Source organism: Macrobrachium rosenbergii, chromosome 53 (genome assembly GCF_040412425.1).
Source record: "Macrobrachium rosenbergii isolate ZJJX-2024 chromosome 53, ASM4041242v1, whole genome shotgun sequence".
Classification (NCBI taxonomy): Eukaryota; Metazoa; Arthropoda; class Malacostraca; order Decapoda; family Palaemonidae; genus Macrobrachium; species Macrobrachium rosenbergii.
The window spans coordinates 49,756,307-49,778,654 of record NC_089793.1 but is presented as its reverse complement, the minus strand read 5'-3'; the positions used below and the strand labels follow the sequence as shown (position 1 = coordinate 49,778,654).

The window sequence follows — 22,348 nt, the reverse complement described above, 5'->3', positions numbered from 1 at the left end:
TATCCAGGAACATGAAATGAAGGATGCGAGAGCATCCCCGGCCTCTCTGAAGGTTATAGCCCGGATTCGGTCAATCCATCTGATTTCCTCCGAGTCGTTAGCCATGGCTGTATCTAACTCCGTCACTCAGTCTGAAAATACAAGAAATGTAAAATGAAAAATAGCTCAATAGAAACTTAAAATAATGTACTTGGAGACAGGCTATAGCAGAAAACTTCGTAACTTTCCATTTGTTCTGTGGAAGGGGGGGCTCTAATTTCGAAACACCCGGTATATATATTTTTTTGGAGTTGGCAGTTTGTACACTTTTAGTGATTAAGAACTTGTATATTTGGTGTTGGTAAATTATAGGCTAAGATGTCTGACCTGGAAGAATTGAAGAGGCGACAGGGGAGTTTTAAGTTTGTGATAACTAACTGGTCAAAAAAGGTTGAAACCACTATTGATGCAGGTGATGTCAATAGTATTTCTTCATTGGGAGACTCCTTGAAGGAATATTTACAGAAAATCCAGGAATTGGATAATGAAATGTTGATCTGACAGAATATAGCCTTAAGGTAGGCACTGAAATTCATAGACTAAACTCCTCCATCACGAGTCTTCTAGCTGTAAGAGGTGAACCTAGTGCACCAATATCGCCTGTTAAAGCTACTGTGAAGTTACCCAAATTAGACCTCAAACATTTCGATGGTGATATATCGCAATGGAATTCATTTTGGGAACTTTATGAAGTATCAGTGCACCAACGTACTGATATTGAAAATATACAGAAGTTTTCTTATTTGAAGGGCCTATTGGAAGGTGAGGCACTGGAACTGATATCTGGTTTTAACCCCCACAGTCCGGGTATCTTTCCTGAAAGATTTAAATTAACTCTGTGGCGGAGTCCGGGTATCTTTCCTGAAAGATTTCAATCGCCCGCCAAATGTTTTGAATGGAATTGGCGCAATTTTTCTGCTGCGACACCTCTAGAGTATTTTTGACAAATTGGCAACCCATAGATCACCATACACCACCTCTGAGAGCTGAATGAGAGCGATCAGTAGTCTCCAAGCATCGGCTATGGAAGGTCGCGAATCATTTTCTTTTGACCCCCAACCAAGCACTTCGCGCGGTCTTGGTGCGTACAGCGTCTTGGATGATAGTGATACTTTTGTCAGTGATCCTTCTACTAGTAAGAAAAAAATTAGTAGTAAAAAGAGACCCCTAACGACCAAAGAAATCAATGAAACTTTGAAATTGTTGGAAGAATACCACGATAGTGATAGCTATGGGAGCGAGTCTGATTACGAGAACGACGTTCTCGAAGGCTTGGGATGGGCTGATGAAAGTGGTGATGAGGAACTGAATGATCCTACATATCGTCAGCAAGAAACTGATAGTAGTAGTGATGATAGTGACGCTTATCAAGCCGAAATAATTGATGCTGAAGAAGACATTCTCCGAGGCAGAGGGTCCGTTCGCCGACGCCGCAGGCAACAGGGGAGGGTGGGATCCTCTTCCTCTCGCAGTTCATTGGGGGGAAGGGGAGGCGGCAGTGGTGTTCGAACACATGGGTCGGCTGCGGCTACAGATGACGGTTGGACTGATGGGTGTAATTTTGTTCCTCATGATTATGTTTTTGGTGGTTCAGCAGGAGTGACGCTAGATTTTGACCTCGACTCTAATATGAGTGAAGAATCCGATTATTTTCGGAAATTCATCGACGATGATATAGTGCAAGTCATGGTCGATGAAACCAATCGGTATCACTCGCTCCTCACACGTGACAGGCCTCCTGGTACATCGAAGATGAAGAAATGGGTGGATGTTTGTCTCCAAGAAATGATAGTGTTCCTGGCTCTCACGTTACTAATGCCTCATACATCGAAGCATCGTATGAGGGATTACTGGGCAACAGATGCATACATATATACGCCGATATATGGAAAATTCATGCCACGTGACAGATATCAGGATATATATCGGTTCTTGCATTTCTGAACAATGAGATGAGGGATAGAAATAGTAATGATAGACTGTGGAAAATAAGAGATGTCTTGGAAATGGTAAGGGAAAGATTCAAAAAATATTTTTATCCCTTCCAAAAACTTGTTGTGGATGAAAGTTTAGTGTTATTCAAGGGTAGACTGATATTCAAGCAATACATAAGAACAAAAAGACATCGTTTTGGGATAAAAATATATGTTATTTGTGACTGTAAAACGGGATATATTCATGACATTGTCATTTTTACAGGGACAGACGTAGACATCCCAGCTAATGATCCCTTGGGGCATTCAGGGGCCGTTGTGAAGACGCTAATGGATCCCTATTGGAATACAGGCCATATCCTGTATACTGATAACTACTACACCAGCCGGGGCTAAGTACTTATCTCCACGACAACAACACTGGGTTGGTTGGGACGGTCAGAGACAATAGAAAAGGAATGCCCAAATTCCCAAAGGGTATCAAACGAGGTGAGGCTGTTTTCAGAAAGAAAGCTCATCATCTCCTTGTGAAATGGAAGGACCGAAGAATTCAATCTGTTGTGGGGATTCACACTGGGCAAATGATATCCACTGGGAAACAGGACTACAGAACACGTGAAACCATTTACAAACCAGATGTGATTGTGGACTACGTGAAAAACATGCGTCTTGTAGATAAATCTGATATGCAAATTGGATACGTGGCATGCACTCGGAGAACAATGAAGTGGTACAAGAAAGCCCTATTCCACATCATAGACGTTTGTATGCTGAATGCGTATAACCTGTACAAATTCCATACAAAACAGTCAATTTCTCTGCGCTACTTTTCACTCAACGTGTGTAAACAGCTCTTGACGAAATATGGCCAATTCCAGAGAACAGCCAAGGGAAAATTTGTCGAGCAACCAGAAACGTCTTGTCTGGCACCCAGACAATGGTGCCAGACCCACTTCTTGGACCGCCTTCCCGAAACCCGAAAGGGAAAACTGAGCCAGAGGACCTGCCACGTATGTGCTAACACAAAGAACATTGACGAAAGACGGAGGAAGTTGGTCACAACCTGATGCCCAACATGTGGCGTCGGTCTATGTTTGCCATGCTTCAAAATATACCACAGCTATAATGAATTCTAACTTTTTATTTCAAGTAAACTTTGTTTTACATTTACCGATATATTTCAATTTCAGGTCATTTTACGGTAAAATGGGTATTGTTCATTTTCATTTTTTATAACTTTTACTTTACATTTATGAGTTTATGAACATATTTCAGGGTAAATAAAATATATTTTTATCGAAAGAGAGAGAGAGAGAGAGAGAGGTAATTATAACTTTTTTTTTATATCGGGTAAACTTTGTTTTTATTTACCTGGTAATTCACTTTTTCTTTTACGGGTATATTATTCACTTGACAGTCTTTTATGAGAGAGAGAGAGAGAGAGAGAGAGAGAGAGAGAGAGAGAGAGAGAGAGAGAGAGAGAGAGAGAGAGAGAGAGAGAGAGAGAGTAAAATACAAGTAAAATACATGTTATCATAACTTTTTAATTTCAAGTAAACTTTGTTTTACATTTACCGATATATTTCACTTTCAGGTCATTTTACGGTAAAATGGGTATTGTTCATTTTCATTTTTTATAACTTTTACTTTACATTTATGAGTTTATGAACATATTTCAGGGTAAATAAAATATATTTTTATCGAAAGAGAGAGAGAGAGAGAGAGGTAATTATAACTTTTTTTATATCGGGTAAACTGTTTTTATTTACCTGGTAATTCACTTTTTCTTTTACGGGTATATTATTATTCAGTCTTTTTCACTGAGAGAGAGAAATGTGTTGGCATACATTGACGATATAAATTTCAATTTCATGGCATTTTATGGGTATAACTTGTTGGGTATTGTTCACTTTCAATAACTTTTACTTTACATTACGGGTTTTCATATTACATTACGGGTCTTTCATAAATACTAATATTTTTCATACTATAAGGGCAGAAATATAGCTTTCGATAACTTTTTTTCCAGTATTACTTTTTATATACTTTTTTTACATTTATGGGTATGTTTCATTTTCATTGCATTTTACGGGTAATAACTTACATGTAAATAACTTTTATTGTATTATATTTGTTGTATACAAGTGCAAACTTTTAGAATTCATTATTTTGCATGGTATTGTTTGTTAGTGTGTCGGCGAAAAGGCCAGCGCCGGGCCAATTCTTTTTCAGTCAGCTGTCTCCCCGCTCATCCTACTTATAGCACTTTATAATCAACTCGCTCTGGTAAGTACAAATTTTTTTTTAGATTTTTTTTTTTTGTTCCATGTTCATGTGCATGCTATTACCTTTCCATAGATATGTATTTTTCTCCAATTTGCAATGGTCAATTTTAGCCCGGTCTCAGGGGTTACATAAGCGTATTTTAGCCCGGATTGTGAGGGTTAAATTAGAAGGTGGTAAGTATTTACAGCTTTGGACTTGTTAGAAGACACTTATGGCAGAAAAGACAAAATCAAGTTGTGTTTAGTTAGAAAACTTCCAAACTGAGACTCCCAAGGCAGATGCAGAATCGCTACAAGGCTTTAGAGTGTAATTCGAATGCTGCATAAGATCACTGGAGAGTGAATGGCTGGAATTGAGTGAATTGTATACCATCTTGCTCTACACCAAACTACCAAGTACAGTAGTGTAAGTGAAATAATAAAACGAAGGTGTGGAGAGGATTGGCTGAAATTTGACACCTTTAAAAAATACCTTGAAGAAGAAATACACAATTTGAGGGCTTTTCCACAGACTGAACCAGCAAAAGCTAATACACTGACAACGGTATCCACTTTCGCAGTAGAACAAGGGCAATGTGTGAGACCAAAAAAAACACTGGTAAAGCCTAAAGAAAGTATGGACAAAGCCAAGGCAAACCAGGTTAAAGGATGTGCACTTTGCGGACGCAACCACATATGGACACATTGTAAATCCTTTGTAACCAGAGGAGGAAAGACAGAACGACTCAGAACTCTGGGTTTGTATTTCATATGCACATCCAATAAACATTTCAGTTCCGACTGTGACAGGCAAGGTTGTGATAATGGCTGCACTGTTAGACATCATAGTGCTATAAGCAATCGAAACAAGCCAAATAAATCTAAGGTAGATGGGGTACCAGTTGAATCTCTCTTTTTGACAAATACCGGATAGGGAAATAAGACGACTAGGAAGTCGATCTTACTTACACCCACAATAACCCTAAAGGGTAAAAGAAGTCGCATTGTGCGAAAGAGAGGGTTGTTAGATACCTGTGCCGAGAGATCATTTATAAAGAAATCTGCCCTTGAGGAACTCCACTATAAAACCAAAAGAGTTGAAAATATATCATTGAGAGGTTACTTAACTTCTACACCAGTTAAGGAATATGAAACGGTGAACATCGCTGTACCTCATCAGGGTAGATTAATAAATATGGATTGTATAGTGGTAGACGAGCTACCAGAATATACAAAGAAATTTGGCGTTAAGAAGAACTTACGGTCGTTGTGTAAAACAAAAATCAGCTTGGCTGATAAAGATTTTGATCAACCCGTAGAGAAACAATCGCCTATTGAATTGTTAATAGGGGTTGACAATGCGTACAACATCTTACACCCAGGGTTTAGGAAATTTGAAAATTTAGTATTGCTACCAACCATATTTGGTTATGTGGTAACTGGAACATGTAGTTCTCCTCCCACCAAGGAGACTCATATCTCCATTTTAAAACTGGCAGTGGAACCGATGCCATAATTATGGCTGAAGGGGCTACTCAATAAAAGGATCCAAGGGAAGATCTTGAAAGTTTATGGAGTTTAGATCATTTAGGTATTAACTGCAGTGAAATAACAGAACAAGAACAGAAGGTATTGGAGAACTTTGAACAGATTAAAACAACAGTGTGTCAAGTTTCAGGACACTCAGTATCTAGAACACTACCAGAAAATCCTGAAGGATCAGAATAGGAGATTCATAGAGAGAGTGGAATATTTTAAAACAGAAGACTGTCATTTCTTGGTACATCATGGTGTTAAAAAGGACAGTGCAACAACCCATATTAGGATAGTATTTAACTGTTTGGTTAGACGGGGGAAAGGTGGGTTAAGCTTGAACGACTGTTTGTGGACGGGACCACATATAACAGCTGACCTACTCAAAGTTCTGCTGCAGTTTTAGGGCAAAGATATACCTGCAGAATTTGTGGAAGCAACAACTGGATTGGGATGAACAACTCCCAGACCCATTACAGAAACAATGGGTTAAGTTATCTGAAGATTTACAAAAATGTCTTGATATTTCCTTTCCTAGGAATATTAGCCTAGGAAAGGGGGACTCCTGACACATATTCTGCGATGCCAGTGAGTTAGCCTATGGTTGTGTAGCCTATAGAGTTAAGAACGAAAACTCATTTAATGATAGCAAAGGCAAGAGTAGCGCCCATTAAAGAATTAACTGTTCCAAAACTTGAGTTGATGGCATTGTTGCTAGCAGGGAGTTTGTAGTACTGTTCGTTTGGTCGGACAGTAAAGTCGCCCTAAGTTGGCTAGCATCGAAAAGTGTTCTCCCTGTGTTTGTGAAAAACAGAGTACAGGAAATAAACTCTAATTCCAGAGGCGGTCTTGTCCTATGTGCCTTCAGATGATAATCCCAGCGACGGTTGACACGTGGGAAAAGGACAGAAAGGATCTCGGATAGTTCTTTCTGGTTGGAGGGACCCCATTGGTAAAAAAAAAATTCCTCTTGGCCAATAGTTAGGTCATGCACTTGTGCAGGGTAGGGAAGAGAACATTTTGGTCAATACTGTAGGGGACAACCTGAATGGTAATACTCACTTGCTGAATTGGGAGAGATTCAGCAAGGTTAAAAAGGTCTATAGGACCACAGCGTGGATCCTACGATTTTTTAATAATTGTAGGAGTTCAATCAGTATGAAGAAGCATGGTGAATTGACCTTGGAAGCACTCCAAGAGGCAAAGAATAAGGCCATTGCCATCATACAAAGGGAATTTTTCCAAGAGGAATAAGAGACTTTGATGAAGGGGGTAAGAAAACCAAAACTAGCTCGTACACTGGTTGAATCTTTACATGGACAACACGGTAATAAGGTGTAAGGGTAGACTAGAACGCGCACAGTTACCCGAATCTGTTAAGTTTCCCATATTATTGCCAAAGAGTTGCTATGTTACTCAGGTAATTATTAAAGAACATCACGATGTTAATGCTCATATGGGTGTAAATGCAACTGTGGCGAGTGTCAGACAGGGGTTCTGGATCCCATAGATAAGGCAACTGACTTAGAGTATAATACACCATTGTGTTATTTGTAGGAGAACGCAGGGGAGGCCGTATAGGCCCAATATAGTTCCCCCATTACCTGAGTTCAGGGTGCAATGTAAGCAAACCTTTAATTCCGCAGGCGTGGACTATACTGGCACATTATGGGTTAAGGGAAAAGGACAAGGCCCTGAGAAGGCTTATATCATCTTATTTACATGCCTGATAACCAGAGGCATACATGTGGAGCTAGTTGATAACCAGTCCTGTGACTCGTTCCTCATGAGTTTTAGAAAATTCTGTGGCAGAAGAGATTTCCCAGCACTCATGTTGAGTGACAACGCCACCACGTTTGTAGCGGCATCAGAATACCTTAAGACCATGTCGGAGAATCCCAGGGTAAACGAACATCTGTTAGATATAAAGTGTAACTGGAAGTTCATTCCAGTGAGAGCACCACGGTTTGGTGCTATATAGGAAAGACTGATAGGACTTCTGAAGTCATGTCTAAAAAAGATCGTAGGCCAAGCCTTGCTCAGTTTTGAGGAACTGACTTGTGTGCTGGTGGAGCTGGAAGGAATTATCAATGACAGACCATTAAGTTACACACCCGGGGATTTGAATCAGCTGGAAATTTTAATCCCTAACCATCTGATCCTTGGACGAAACCTTAAGTCCTTCCCAAGAGAAGTAGTAAATTGGGAAGAGATCTCCATTGACCCTACCTATGGACGGAGAGAGTTCACCGAGAAAAGATTCCTGTATGTATCCAAGTTGTGTGACGACTTGTGGAAGAGATGGGAGAGGGAGTACTTAACAATCTTTAAATACTCCCTCTCCCATTGAGTAGGAATAGTGCATGGCTCTTGGCCCAGGATAAGGGAAGTTGTCCTCACTCATGACAAGGGCCAGGAAGCAAGTGGAAGTTGGGCCAAGTGATCGAGTTACACATGGGGAGAGACAAGGTCCCAAGAGTGGCTACTCTAAGAATGGCACACAGACAGCTTATGAGACCTGTAATTAAGTTATACCCCTTAGAGCTGTGGCAGGAGATAAGGGAAACTAATCCTGCGACAGATGGCATTCCTTCAAGCACCTGCAAGAGTAGAAGGACTGCTCAAATAGCTGCAGAAGCCAGAAAGGCATTGATAAGAAGAGGACTATTATAAATAATGTAGGCATAAGTTTTCTTGCGGGGGAGTATGTCGAAACTTCAACAAGAGATTGTACTTTTCAGCAAGCTGTGGTATAGTTTTATGTATTCTCTTTAAATCTATGTACAGTGAAAATGTGTATTATGTAAAAGGAGGATGTTATGTTTTGTTGTGTTTGAATTTAGTAATGAAAAGCGTTGTCTTAGCTGTTTCGTGTTTAATTGTAAGTATACGTGTAATAGTGCTTAATTACCGGTATCGGTTGTTTGTCTGGTGGTTAGTCGAAGGTTTGGTGTCGGTCAAAGACGGCCATGAACTCAGTCTCTTTACGACTTTGATACAGTGTGGTTCGAGCTAATAAGGACTCCAGAGTGCAGCCATAATTGTCGATACCTACAAATCCACTCAAGTATTCCTATTCATCTTAAAATACATTTAGGGTAAACTCCCTTTAGAAGAAATGCATATCTAGCCTAAATGTAAGGAGAATTTCTTGAGGTGTGCTTTGGATGAGGGTCATGAAATAGAGATTGTGCTCATGCCAAACTGACTACTGTAAATCGAGCTAGGAACAATCGAATGCGCTAATAGTAAGTTCATACTGTTTGTTTAGTTAATATACACAATGCAATGCATTGATTTAATCACAATTTGAACTAGCATAAGAGTGAAGTAACCTAGGTGTCACGGTGTAAAACTTAGGCTACAACTGGGTCAGTACGTTTCGAATCGTGTAGGCTATACAATAACACTGACGATTTGAAATGCTATACTTGTTGTGAATAAGTCGGAGTAGCTAAGTTAACTCTTGTTTGTTATTCAATTCCTCTTTGTATTGAATTATCATAAGTCACTTTGCATGAACCTCCAGAATTAGCTGATTTTAATAATTACTATACCGTGTATGTATATAATATACTTTAGAGTGTAGGCTAGGCTACCATGTATGTATACATGGTACTGAATACCCTAGTGTAGGCTGGGATATATTCAAGATACGTTTTTTCCAACAAACGATGGGTTTTTTGGAACCTAACGCCATCGTAAATAGGATAATACCTGTATAAGCATTTTTAGTTTTTTTTCTGTGTTTGAACTATCAAGATAGGCAATTCTAAGTGTTTTAGAAGGGTTTAAAGTATTCACGGATTTTAGCTATTCACAGGGGGGGTGTGGTACATATCCCCGCAAATACGGGGGGTTTACTGTACTCAGAAATGCACTATACAGCCAGGTGTGATATGATTCACAAAGTAAAGAGTAGCACTATGTGTCATGCCTGAAGGAAATGTTGCCATATACAGTAGTTATTATTTTTTTTTATTCGTGAATAAACACCCTGTAAAGATATCCTGAGGAAATAAAATATAATATTCATTCTGTCTTTATTGTTGGTAAAAAAATTAATCGACTTGCAAAGGATTTCATTTACCATAACATCAGTTATGTATACAGTACAATCGCCCTACTCGCGGGGGATGAGTACCACACCCCCCCGCAAATAGCTAAAATCCACAAATACTTAGAACCCTTCTAAAAACACTTAGAATTGCCCATTTTGATAGTTCAAACACACACACACAACTAAAAATGCTTATACAGTACAGGTATTATCCTATTTACGATGGGGCTACGTTCCAAAGAAAAACCATTGTTTGTTGGAAAAAATGTAAGAAATACCAAAACGTACCTCGAATATAGCCTTGCCTACACTAGGGCATTCAGTGCCATGTACTGTATACATATATGGTAGCCTAGCCTACACTATGAAGTACAGTATATTCTATACATACACGGTATAGTAATTATTAATATCAACCAATTCTGGAGGTTCATGCAAAGTGACTTATGATAATTCAATACAAAGAGAAATTGAATAACAAACAAGAATTAGCTTAGCCTACACTATGGTATACCATATACATATACGGTAGTGTAGCCTACATTATACTCTCCTTTATATTCACACATCGAATTATACAAACGTCCACTTAACGAATATGTATGCATCTTTTCCATGAATCTTTTACTGTAAAATGTTATGCCTTAATTCACTGTATCCAATAATATTACATATATTCTTATATAGCTTTTGAACTTTAAATTGCGACCATAGCGATCAATATTTTGGTTTGGAAATTGTTTAAGCGGTGTTTATTTTGCTGCATTTAACTCAGTTCAGAGTGCTTTTCTTTTTTCTAGTTAGTGTAAATGAATCTCTAGATACTTTATTTATATGGGGCAAGGTTATCTGTCGTTATACGAAGTGTTTTCAAGTAAAAATATAACAAATACGTCTTGTTTTGAAATTAATTTAGCCATTTTTTTTGTTAACCCTTAAACGCTGAGCCTCTATTTACAAAAGTGTTTGCCATATGCAGGCGGTGTTCGGAAGTTAGCGCCGAAGCGAAAAAAAGTTTTTTTAAAAAAACCACAGCACGCTTAGTTTTTAAGATTAAGAGTTCATTTTTGGCTCCTTTTTTTGTCATTGCCTGAAGTTTAGTATGCAACCATCAGAAATAAAAAAAATATCATTATCATATATAAATATTGAAATATATGACAGCGCAAAAAAAAATTTCATATATAATTGTATAAAAATCGCGCTGTGAGCAAAATGGTTAAAGCTAATGAGTTATTTTTTTTTCGTTGTATTGTACACTAAATTGCGATGATTTTGGTATATAACAAATTGTAAAACGATCAAAGCAACACAGAGAAAATATTATCACAAAACGATGCATGAATTCGTAACGCGCGGACATAAAAAAAATTCGTAACGCGCGGACATAAAAAAAAGTTTTCAAAAATTCACCATAAATCGAAGTATTGTGCTAGAGACTTCCCATTTGTTGCAAAATGAAGGTAATTGATTGAATATTACTAGACTGTAAGTGTTTTAGCTTACAATTGCAGTTTTTGACCATTTCGGTCGAGTTAAAGTTGACCGAAGGTTGAATTTTTTCTATTTATCATGATTTATATGAAAATATTTCAAAACTGATAAAAGCTACAACCATGAGTTATTTTTTGTTGTATTCTACATGAAATTGCGCACATTTTCATGTATAACACTTTATGTAACGCCTAATAGAAAACGGTGCAAAAATTACGACAAGGTGACTAAAGAAATTCTGAGATTTTCAGCCGAGTTACCGCGCGGACATAAGGAAAAAGTTTTTTTAAAAAATTCACCATAAATCGAAATATTGTGCTAGAGAGTTCCAATTTGTTGCAAAATGAAGGTAAATGATTGAATATTACTAGAATGTAAGAGTTTTAGCTTACAATTGCGTTTTTCGCCCATTTCGGTCAAGTCAAAGTTGACCGAAGGTTGAAATTTTGGCACATCGTGATTTATATGAAAATATTTCCAAACTGATAAAAGCTACAACCATGAGCTATCTTCTGTTGTATTCTACATGAAATTGCGCACATTTTCACATATAAAACTTTATGTAACAGCTAATATAAAACGGTGCAAAAATTACGACAAAATGACGAAAGAATTTCTGAAATTTTCGGCTGAGTTACCACGCGGACGTAAGGAAAAATTTTTTTTCAAAAATTCACCATAAATCGAAATATTGTGCTAGAGACTTCCAATTTGTTGCAAAATGAAGGTAAATGATTGAATATTACTAGAATGTAAGAGTTTTAGCTTACAACTGCGTTTTTCAACCATTTCGGTTGAGTCAAAGTTGACCAAAGGTTGAAATTTTTTGTAGTCAATGTACGGTACGTCCACTTGACACCCGACAGACAATTTTAGTCAACATACGATACGCCCAGTCGGTGTTTAAAGGTTAAGTAAGGGACTACAATAAAAAAAAAATTGTGGCCTTGCTCAGGATGAGCATCAGAAATCACTGACAGTTGAATGATGAAAAGGATAAAAGCTCTCTTTAGCTTCAACTCTGGAACCCCGATGGATGATGTTGGTTGAAAACAAACATGAATGGCAGGCGTCACTGGCCTAAGTCACCTAGAAACTGCATGTAAGGAGGTGGCTATCCTTTTTGGTACTTTTCCAATGAATCTTCATGGATTCAGCCATATTAATGTTTTGGACCCATTCTGCAATGAACTCCAGTTCTGGGCATCTAGGGGTATTAAGAATCTTCTGGATTACAAATATTAGGAATACACAGAAAATGGGATACTGGAATGTAATAACCCTGCATTATTTTGGAATGAGAGAATATGTAGACCATGAAGTCAAGATACTACATCTGGATTTGATGTCTTAGTCTTAGCTACTTGTGATTCATGATGCAAAGGAAATGGATAGGGGTTCATGAAGAGAACATAGAATTGGTAAAGTAGGCATGATCTTGACCCCAAAAGCAAAATAGGCTGACTAAGGAGCAATGGGTAGCAGATTACTGCTGGCAAGATTTAGATCAAAACTGCAGTATGAGTAATACAGTGTGCTATGCACAAATGAATGACCTTCACCAAGAAATAATCGCCTTATATAAAACTGCAACATGTTATAAATAAAATACTCAAAAGAGATGCGAGTATTGTTGGTGAAATGAATGTCAGGCAGTAAGATAAAATGAAGGCATGGAGAATGTAATGGGGAAGGAAAACTGCAAAAAATAGGGGGGGGGGTTAATTTAGTTTAAAAAAAATAGGGGGGAGTAATTTAGTTTTTGTCCTGCAAATAATTTGGTATTGGAAGTAAACTCTTCAAACAAACTGATATTCAATATTCATAAATGCATTAGGATATCTTCAGATGGCAGTCATATAAACCAAATAGTTCAAACAGATATTTATCAGCAGAGAAAAAGAACTCAGGAATGTTATACAGAGGAGCAGATGATGCCACACAGTTGAAGTTAAAATCCAGACAAAAGTTTGACTGGGTTTCTTTGGAGAACAACAAACAAGTTTTACAATTCTAGAATCCATATCTGAGGAGGCACACACAATCATTGAGGACTGGTTTAATATTAAAAATGTATATCAATCAGCTAGAAAAGAAGTGCTGGATATGAAGTATGAGACTGAAGCTTTGGGTATCAAATGAGGTGTGGGATTCAATACATAACTTACAAAAACAAAAGGCAAATATACCCAAATTTCATGCAAGAAGAAAATAAAGAAAAACATGCTAATTATTCATGTCTAGAAAGTAAAATTAAATAAGATCATTAAGAGACAAGTGGGAATATTTGGACAAAAAGGGTGATGGTGTTGACAAGGCCATGTATTTAGGGACCAGTCCCTAAACTGGTGTTACAGTAGCTCCCAAGGTAAAAAGAAAAATAGGAAAATACATTTTAAAAGGAGTGATGGGTTAATAACATCCAAAGAAGAAAGGAATGATGGAATTACTGCTGAAACTGAATTTACACCTTGAAATGAACAAGGCTGGATGAAAATAAAAAGGTGAAAACACCTGTCAGAAGATTGGAAAGGCCATAAACATGTAAAGAAAAATGCTAGATAGACTATTTTTATGAGGGGTGATAATCTGATTGATATACGTGATGCTGCAGATCTGAACATACTTGTGAATGAATTCACAAGATTGAAATGGAATCACTAATAAAGGACTTGAGATGGAAACCAAAGAGCTATGATGGAATCACTGCAGAGATGACTTCAACTGAAACTTAAATGATACCTTGTATACTAACTAGACTATTTTACAGAATATGGAATAATGAAACAGGTCCAAATTAATGGGTATTGGAAATCACAGCAGAGGTACAGAAGAAAAGTGACCTGATTAAATCTGTAACTATAGAGGCATTGTGCTTACACCATCTGTCATGAGAGTATTCACTATGGTTATTCTCAAAAGGCTGGGGAAAGAAATTGATACCACGCTTAAACATTGAAACATGAACAGGCTGTTTTAGGAATGGAAACAGTTGCACAGACCACATGTTTCTGATAAGGCATATTAAGCAGTACTGCATGGAATTAACAAATCCCCTTCTTACTCCTTTTGTTATTGTAAAGCTATTTTTCCTCTCTAATGTTGCAATAGAAGCAGTGAAGCTGCACTCTTTTTAGTGCATTACAGTACCTCTGAAAACTAGGGAATATTTACAAAGCGTCTGGCATTGCCCACAGACCAGTACTACGAATGCTTTTGAATCATACACAGCCGATTGAAATGATCCATCAACAAATTGAAAGTATCCATGAACAAAGTATTTGCAAAATGAATGTTGATGGGATCTGGTGAGGTGAATTTGCAATAAAGTGGGGTGTTCAAAGGAAGTTATTTCACCCTTGTTGTGCAGTTCTCATATTTTATTATGAAAACATAGTTGAAGGTGGGATGAGGATACTGCTTTGATTGGCCTACCAGAATGCATCACATATATCTGGAGATGAGATTCAAAGTAAACATATATCTAAGACAAACAAAGGTAATAAGGACATAGTATGCACAAATGCATGAAATAACATTTAGATGGAGATAGGACTGAGAATGAATCTTTCAAATATCTAGGAACAATGATATCCAGTACAGGTTCTCATATGAGTTGCTATGTAATGGAAGAATAAAAAAGACCAATCAAACAATGGGCAGGCTAATTGAATTTGAAAATCAAACTCTCTAAAACTGCACTGAAAAGTAAGATTATAGCTAAGTCTAGTACAATCTGTATTGCTATATGGACAAGAATCATGATATGACAGTGAGACTACATGCAAATGATTCTGTTTACCTGAAAAAAAAGCTTTAAGAGGAATATCTGGATACAGTTAGCAATGATCCACTAGGAAAATTAAAGATTTTCTACATGTACATGAGAAACTTATGAAATGAAGATGGAGATGGTTTGGACATGTCCTTTGTACAACCCCTGGGGAAATAGTACAAGATAAGTGTTAGCTGGGCTCCTGTTGGCACCATAAGAGTTGGAAGACCCTGACCTACTTGGATCAGAGCTATGAGATTGGAGACAGGAAATTTGTGGACGATAATGCACAGGAAAGACATGAGTGGTGGAATTTCACAGAGGACCTTTGTATTACAGAGTTGGAGGCCGCAAAACAGAATAAAACTGCAATGACTATAGTGGTTTTGGCATATGGAAAGAAGGTATATTGTGTACTTCATCCAAATAGTACAGACAAAGAAGTAGAAGGATAAAGACTAGTTGGATGGCTTCAAAAAATCAAGCAGAAAGTGTACAGACTGAAGAGCTGAGAGAACTAACTTCATATCAAACCATGCACTTGAAAAATCTGACATAAAAATGTGAAAGATGACACTGATAATGCAAAGCCAACAAGTCAAGACATTTAAAAGAACTCGGTAATTGCCATGGGCCCTATGGCCAACTGAGAGTGAAATGATGTCAATGGTAATCAAACAAAAATGCATGATGATAACAGCTGGCAAACTAATACTACAGTATTGGTGTAATTATCTTATCCTCTTTACTCTCCCTATGGTTTATCCTGAAATAAAGATAGTGGGATTAGCTAATAAAAGGTAAACAAAAAGTACATAAACCTCTGGAGCAGAGGTATGAAAAGGAAGAAAGAGGATTGTGAAATACACGATACGAATGCAAGCAATTGTCATCATCATTGCCTCAAATGCCACATGATGCCAAAGGCCTCTATGAAATTCTGTTGCGCATATCTTCCAGTATTGCCGCTCACCCCTGCCTTCCCTCTCACAGTTCTCGTCCAAATAGGTCTGGGTCTTCCAACTCCTCTGGTGCCCACAGGAGCCCCGCTGACATTATCATGTACTATCTCATAGGGGTTGTGTGAAGTATATTTCCAAGCCATCTCCATTTCCCTTTAATTATTATCTCATCTACATACGGAACTTCCATTATTTCACATGGCATTATTTCTAGCTATCCAGTAATCTAAACCATAATATTCTTGTTAAGGTTTTATTCTTAAACTAGAGAAAAATCTTCTGGAAATGGTTTCATTGCCATACAGATCATACTAGACTTGTCTATAATCATGCTTTCATATGCATTTGCAATCTGTTTTATTTTCAAATCTTATCTGACCTCCCCATTTTTGGGACTGGCCCTTTTTGTCCAACAAAAGATAACCTGTACTAAATATACTTGATATATTCAACATAATTAACTACTACCCCATCTAATATTATTGTATCCCTTTGCATATATTCTGTCCTCATTATTTCTGTTTTTCTTGGATTATTTTGGAGTTTCATGTCATATATAGCTCGTACAACATCTGCATATTCCACGCCTCTCAAGTTTCTACTGTTACTCCTATCATGTCTTTTGTGCCAATTTTAGTAATTTTTTCATTATGAAATCTATGGGAAGGGCAATTAGCACAGGTGAAATAACATACTATTGTGGCACCCACTAACTTACTGCAAATCCACCTGGCAAAACTCTATCAGTAACAGCCTTGCATCTACTTTGCTCATGGATAATTTTAACTAGCTTTGCATATTTAATAGGAACTAATTACAATATTTGGGGATGTCGAAATGTATGCCACCAATTGCTAATTGTTTACAAGCTATATTAGTTGATAGTTTTTACTTTATAGCACCTCATATCAAGGGCCTTTCAGTTTCCACTTTATATACATTCATCAACCAAGCTGAGTTCTGGTTAACCCTTAAAGCCGACTAGGCGTATTTTACGTCGACAAAAATTGTCTATCGGGTGCCAAGTGGATGTAAAATACGTCGACTACAAAAGTTTTTTTAAATATTCGCGGAAAAATACTTATAGGCCTCGTTTGTGAAAAATTTTAAATCACGCGCCTTGAGGGATGCTGGGAGTTTACGGATCACGCTGTTGTTTTGTTTACAAGTGTGACCCAGCTGCGCATGCGCGAATTTCTTTCTTATCCCAAAAGAAAGCATCAGCTAACTCTGCTGAAAATCTCAGAAATTCTTTAGTCACTTTGTCGTAATTTTTGCACCGTTTTCAATTAACCTTTACATAAAGTTTTATATATGAAAATGTGCGAAATCTCATGTAGAATACAACAAAAAATAACTCATGGTTGTAGCTTTTATAAATTTTGAAATATTTTCATATAAATCACGATAGGTGCCAAAATTTCAACCTTTGGTCAACTTTGACTCGACTGAAATGGTCGAAAAATGCAATTGTAAGCTAAAACTCTTACATTCTAGTAATATTCAACCATTTACCTTCATTTTGCAACAAACGAGAAGTCTCTAGCACAATATTTCGATTTATGGCGAATTTTTGAAAAAACTTTTTCCTTACGTCCGTGCTAACTCTGCTGAAAATCTCAGAAATTCTTTAGTCACTTTGTCGTAATTTTTGCACTGTTTTCTATTAGCCGTTACATAAAGTTTTATATATGAAAATGTGCGCAATTTCATGTAGAATACAACACAAAATAACTCATGGTTGTAGCTTTTATCAATTTTGACATTTTCATATAAATCACGGTAAGTGCCAAAATTTCAACCTTCGGTCAACTTTGACTCGACTGAAATGGTCGAAAAATGCAATTGTAAGCTAAAACTCTTACATTCTAGTAATATTCAATCATTTCCCTTCATTTTACAACAAACGAGAAGTCTCTAGCACAATATTTCCATTTATGGTGAATTTTTGAAAAAACTTTTTCCCTACTTCCGCCTGTGCTAACTCTGCTGAAAATCTTAGAATTTCTTTAGTCACTTTGTCGTAATTTTTGCACCGTTTTACATTAGCTGTTACATACAGTTTTATATATGAAAATGTGTGCAATTTCATGTAGAATACAAAAAAAACCTATGGTTATAGCTTTCATCAGTTTTGAAATATTTTCATATAAATCACGGTAAGTGCCAAAATTTCAACCTTCAGTCAACTTTGACTCGACTGAAATGGTCGAAAAATGCAATTGTAAGCTAAAACTCTTACATTCTAGTAATATTCAATCATTTCCCTTCATTTTGCAACAAACTAGAAGTTTCTAGCACAATATTTCGATTTATGGTGAATTTTTTGAAGAAAAAAAAAAAAAAAAAAAAAGTCTTAAGTCTGCGCTAACTCTGCTGAAAATCTCAAAATTTCTTTAGTCACTTTGTCGTATTTTTTGCACCGTTTTATATTAGCCGTTACATAAAGTTTTATATGTGAAAATGTGTGCAATTTCATGTAGAATACAAAAAAAATAACACATGGTTGTAGCTTTTTTCAGTTTTGAAATATTTTCATATAAATTACGATGTGCCGAAATTTCAACCTTCGGTCAACTTTGACTTGACCAAAATGGTCGAAAAATGCAATTGTAAGCTAAAACTTTTACATTCTAGTAATATTCAATCATTTACCTTCATTTTGCAACAAACGGGAAGTCTCTAGCACAATATTTCGATTTATGGTGAATTTTTCAAAAACTTTTTTTACGTCCAGCGTTTTAATTCATGCATCATTTTGTGATAATATTTTCTGTGTTGCTTTGATCGTTTGCAATTTGTTATATACCAAAATCATCGCAATTTAGTGTACAATACAACAAAAAAAAAAAAAAACTCATTACCTTTAACCGTTTTGCTCACAGCACGATTTGTATACAATTATATATGAAATTTTTTTTTCGCACTGTCATATATTCCAGTATTTATATATGATAATGACATATTTTTTAATTTCTGATGGTTGCATACTAAACTTCAGGCAATGAGAAAAAAAGGAGCCAAAAATGAACTCTTAATCTTAAGAACTAAGCGTGCTGTGATTTTTTGAACAAAACATTCTTTCTGCTTCGGCGCTAACTCTCAAACCCCGTCGGCATACGGCAGACACTTTTGTAAATAGAGGCTCAGCGTTTAAGAGTTAAAATGTATCCATGTTTTCTTTTTATTTTCAACCTAAACAGTTAGTAGACAAGCTAATATCCACCCAAAGTTACACGTAGGCATTACTAAAGGGTATTTGCATTATCCCTATGGCCCCTAACTGCATCCACAGTGTAGCCTTTTACTTTATATCCATTCCCACTTCCTTTCTTCAATCTTGCTGTCCAACACTTCCGTTACTTCTTGGTGCAACAGTGGGGTTTTCTCTGTTCCACCTTTGGATACAACTTCATTTCCTCAACTTTCTGGATCTCTTTGTTTTGAATTTACTGTTCAACAACTCCAACTCCCTGTCCCAGTGCTGGGTTGACAGCCTAGGTTTCATAAATCCAATCTAACATACCAATTATGTGTGAATGATCAAGTATTGACAACAGTTCACAGTAGAGAGACTACCAAATCGAATTCTGTTTAAGATCTCATTAAGATAAGGCCGAGCCAGTGATAATTCTTTGCCTCATTTTCTCCCTTAGCACCAGAAAAAAGCATACTGGTAAAGAAAGTTTGTAAGAAGGCAAAGACTGTAGTTTGAAAATATAGTGTGTGCATATTTCACAGACAAGTTTCCCTATACCAACATTGCAATTTTTCCAACAGCAAAACTGTAGTGGTCAAGTTAATTTTATATGCTCTGTTAAATGCAGTTTGACCCATGTTACATATAACTGTTTCTCGTACAAAAACTGCAGTTGTGAATCATAATTGATATGCTGTTATTTAGCTTGTCTTTTATCAATTACCTTTCTTGTAGCAAAACTGCTGTGGACAAGTATGTTCAATATCTAATACAAAACCAGTCAAAATTACTGTTTTATAGAAATATCTTAAAAAAAAAGTTTCAAAATACAAATCTGACAAAACTGAAGTTAATTTCCTAGAACTAAAAATTATTTAAAAGGTTAACACTACATACCGAGAATGTCTTTCTTCTTCTTGCTCTTGTATGGGAGGTGGAGCACTCATATTGGAACTCTCATCAAAGTAGTTAGAGCTACTTGACACAGGAGTAACATTATGACCACCACCACCACCACCACCTTCCCAGCTACTTTGATTTGAAATGGGAGCATCAGAACTTCCCCAGTGAATTGGAGGAAATGGAGGAGGGCCTCCATAATATGGTTGAGCTTCAGGAGGTGGGTAGTAAGTATCGCCATATGGATTGCCACCAAATCTGTAACAGAGACAAAGAGTTACATTTAACATTCTAAACCAACATCTACAACATCCTCTCTACCAAACAACATTAAACCTGAACTATCATTATAAGAGTTTCCAACACGACTGGCCTTAAGTAATTTGTCTTTCAAGTAAAATGCCATTTTTATAAAATAAAAGTTTTATATATACCGTACTTACCAAGTAATTACATAGCTATTAGTTTCTAACTATTGCAGCAGCTCAAATTTTGAAATTTGCAGTAGCACTTCTCTTGTTTTGGTGCAGGTAACTCGCCCTGCCTACTTTTGGGGAAGAATAGGTACAACACAGCAGAAGAGCTCAATTCCTTATGTGCCCTATGTCCATAAGAGGGGAGGAGGGAGGGCTCCAGTCATGTAATTATTTGGTAAGTACTGTATATATAAAACTTTATTTTATCTTAAAATTTTCATTTTTATATAATTAACTTACCAAGTAATTACATAGCTGAATCCCACATTGACAGGAGGTGAGATACATGGACATATACTACTCAAAAACACTCAGTAACGGAGATGAATTTGAAATAGAAAGGTAGTTAGCATGGACGAAATGCTTGTTATAACCTTACGTGGTGAGAGAGCTACAGCTGGAAGATACTGCCTCTGGTCAGTGCTCATCTCAACCTGTAGTGGTGTGGTGGTAAAGCTGTGGGGCACCTCTACTTCAGTGGGAGCTTTGCAGCCAATGAGTACTCCAATGACTGCCAAAGCATTACATAAAACAAAAGTGCCCTTGCCCTTGGTGCAGTACCACAAGAAACAACCAGACAACTCTGTTACCTACACATCATATAAAATAAGCACTACTCATACATTAAAAACGACTGGTGAGTACTCCAGGCACACAGTACCTTGAAGCTTCCCAAAACTCAACAACCTGTACCAAAGTGAGGAGACAGAGGAATAAAAGGAATACCTCCTATCCTTTGCCCCCCAAAATACCATTCCAGCCATGGATAACACCAAAGGTACAGTAATACCTCAATCTTACATGATCTGAGTTGCATGAATTCACACAAGCAAACTTTTCATTGGTACCTAACTAATTGGCATATGCGATTTTTTTTACAGACACGCAACATTTGCGAAATCCTCGAGAAACCCTGCAGAAGTGGTTGTGTTTAATTTTTGAAGTATTATGTAAGTTTTCATGCTTTTATGTGCAAAATCTGTATTTTATTTTTATTTTTGTGCATAAATACTGTATGATAACAATATACTTTAGTTAAAATACAGTAAAATCAATAAAAATTACAAAACAGCTGTGATGTAAACATTCTCTCTCTCTCTCTCTCTCTCATACTACTTTACCATGTATTTGCTTTGATGTAATGAGTTGTATTTTTGTTCTCTCTCTGAGATAAGAGAGAGGTTTTTTATGCACTGATAAACGTGATGTTACTTTATTAATTTCATTTCATATTTACCATGTGTTTTTTGCATTTGTATAGTAAATTATAAGAAATTCTAAACAAATACATATCATACCCCAATTTTTTGTGTGAGGCTTGAAGAGAGGAGGGGGGAAGTAGGTGTCAATTAACTTGACATATGACACAAGGGGAGCGTTGCCCACAGTGTGTCAAAGGATTTCTAGGTACTGAAATCTCTTTCTTTCTCTCTTTTTCCTTCATGAATCATGAATTTCCATCTTTTGATATCTAACCTAAGAATAACTTCTCTCTCTCTCTCTCTCTCATGTTATTCTCTCTGTCTCTGTAATAATTCATAAATAATTTAACTCTTGATATTTTATGTAAGGACAAACCTCATCTCTCTGCAATAATACTTGATATTTTAAGTAAGGACAAGCCTCATATCTCTCTGCAATATTTCTCTCTCTCTCTCTCTCTCTCTTGATTGGTTGACTGAATTTTACCTTACTACCCTTGAACATTATGT

At 36.8% G+C, this 22,348-nt stretch overlaps 1 protein-coding gene across 1 annotated transcript in view; it reads right to left on the bottom strand.

The window, feature by feature from the left end:
* The window catches only part of LOC136834443 (pre-mRNA 3'-end-processing factor FIP1-like), a 267,929-nt gene that overhangs the window by 20,559 nt on the left and 225,022 nt on the right, over positions 1-22,348 (bottom strand). The window contains exon 8 of the mRNA XM_067097042.1: positions 20,158-20,418. Within this exon, the coding sequence (XP_066953143.1) occupies positions 20,158-20,418 (261 nt within the window). The remainder of the gene's footprint in view (positions 1-20,157; positions 20,419-22,348) is intronic.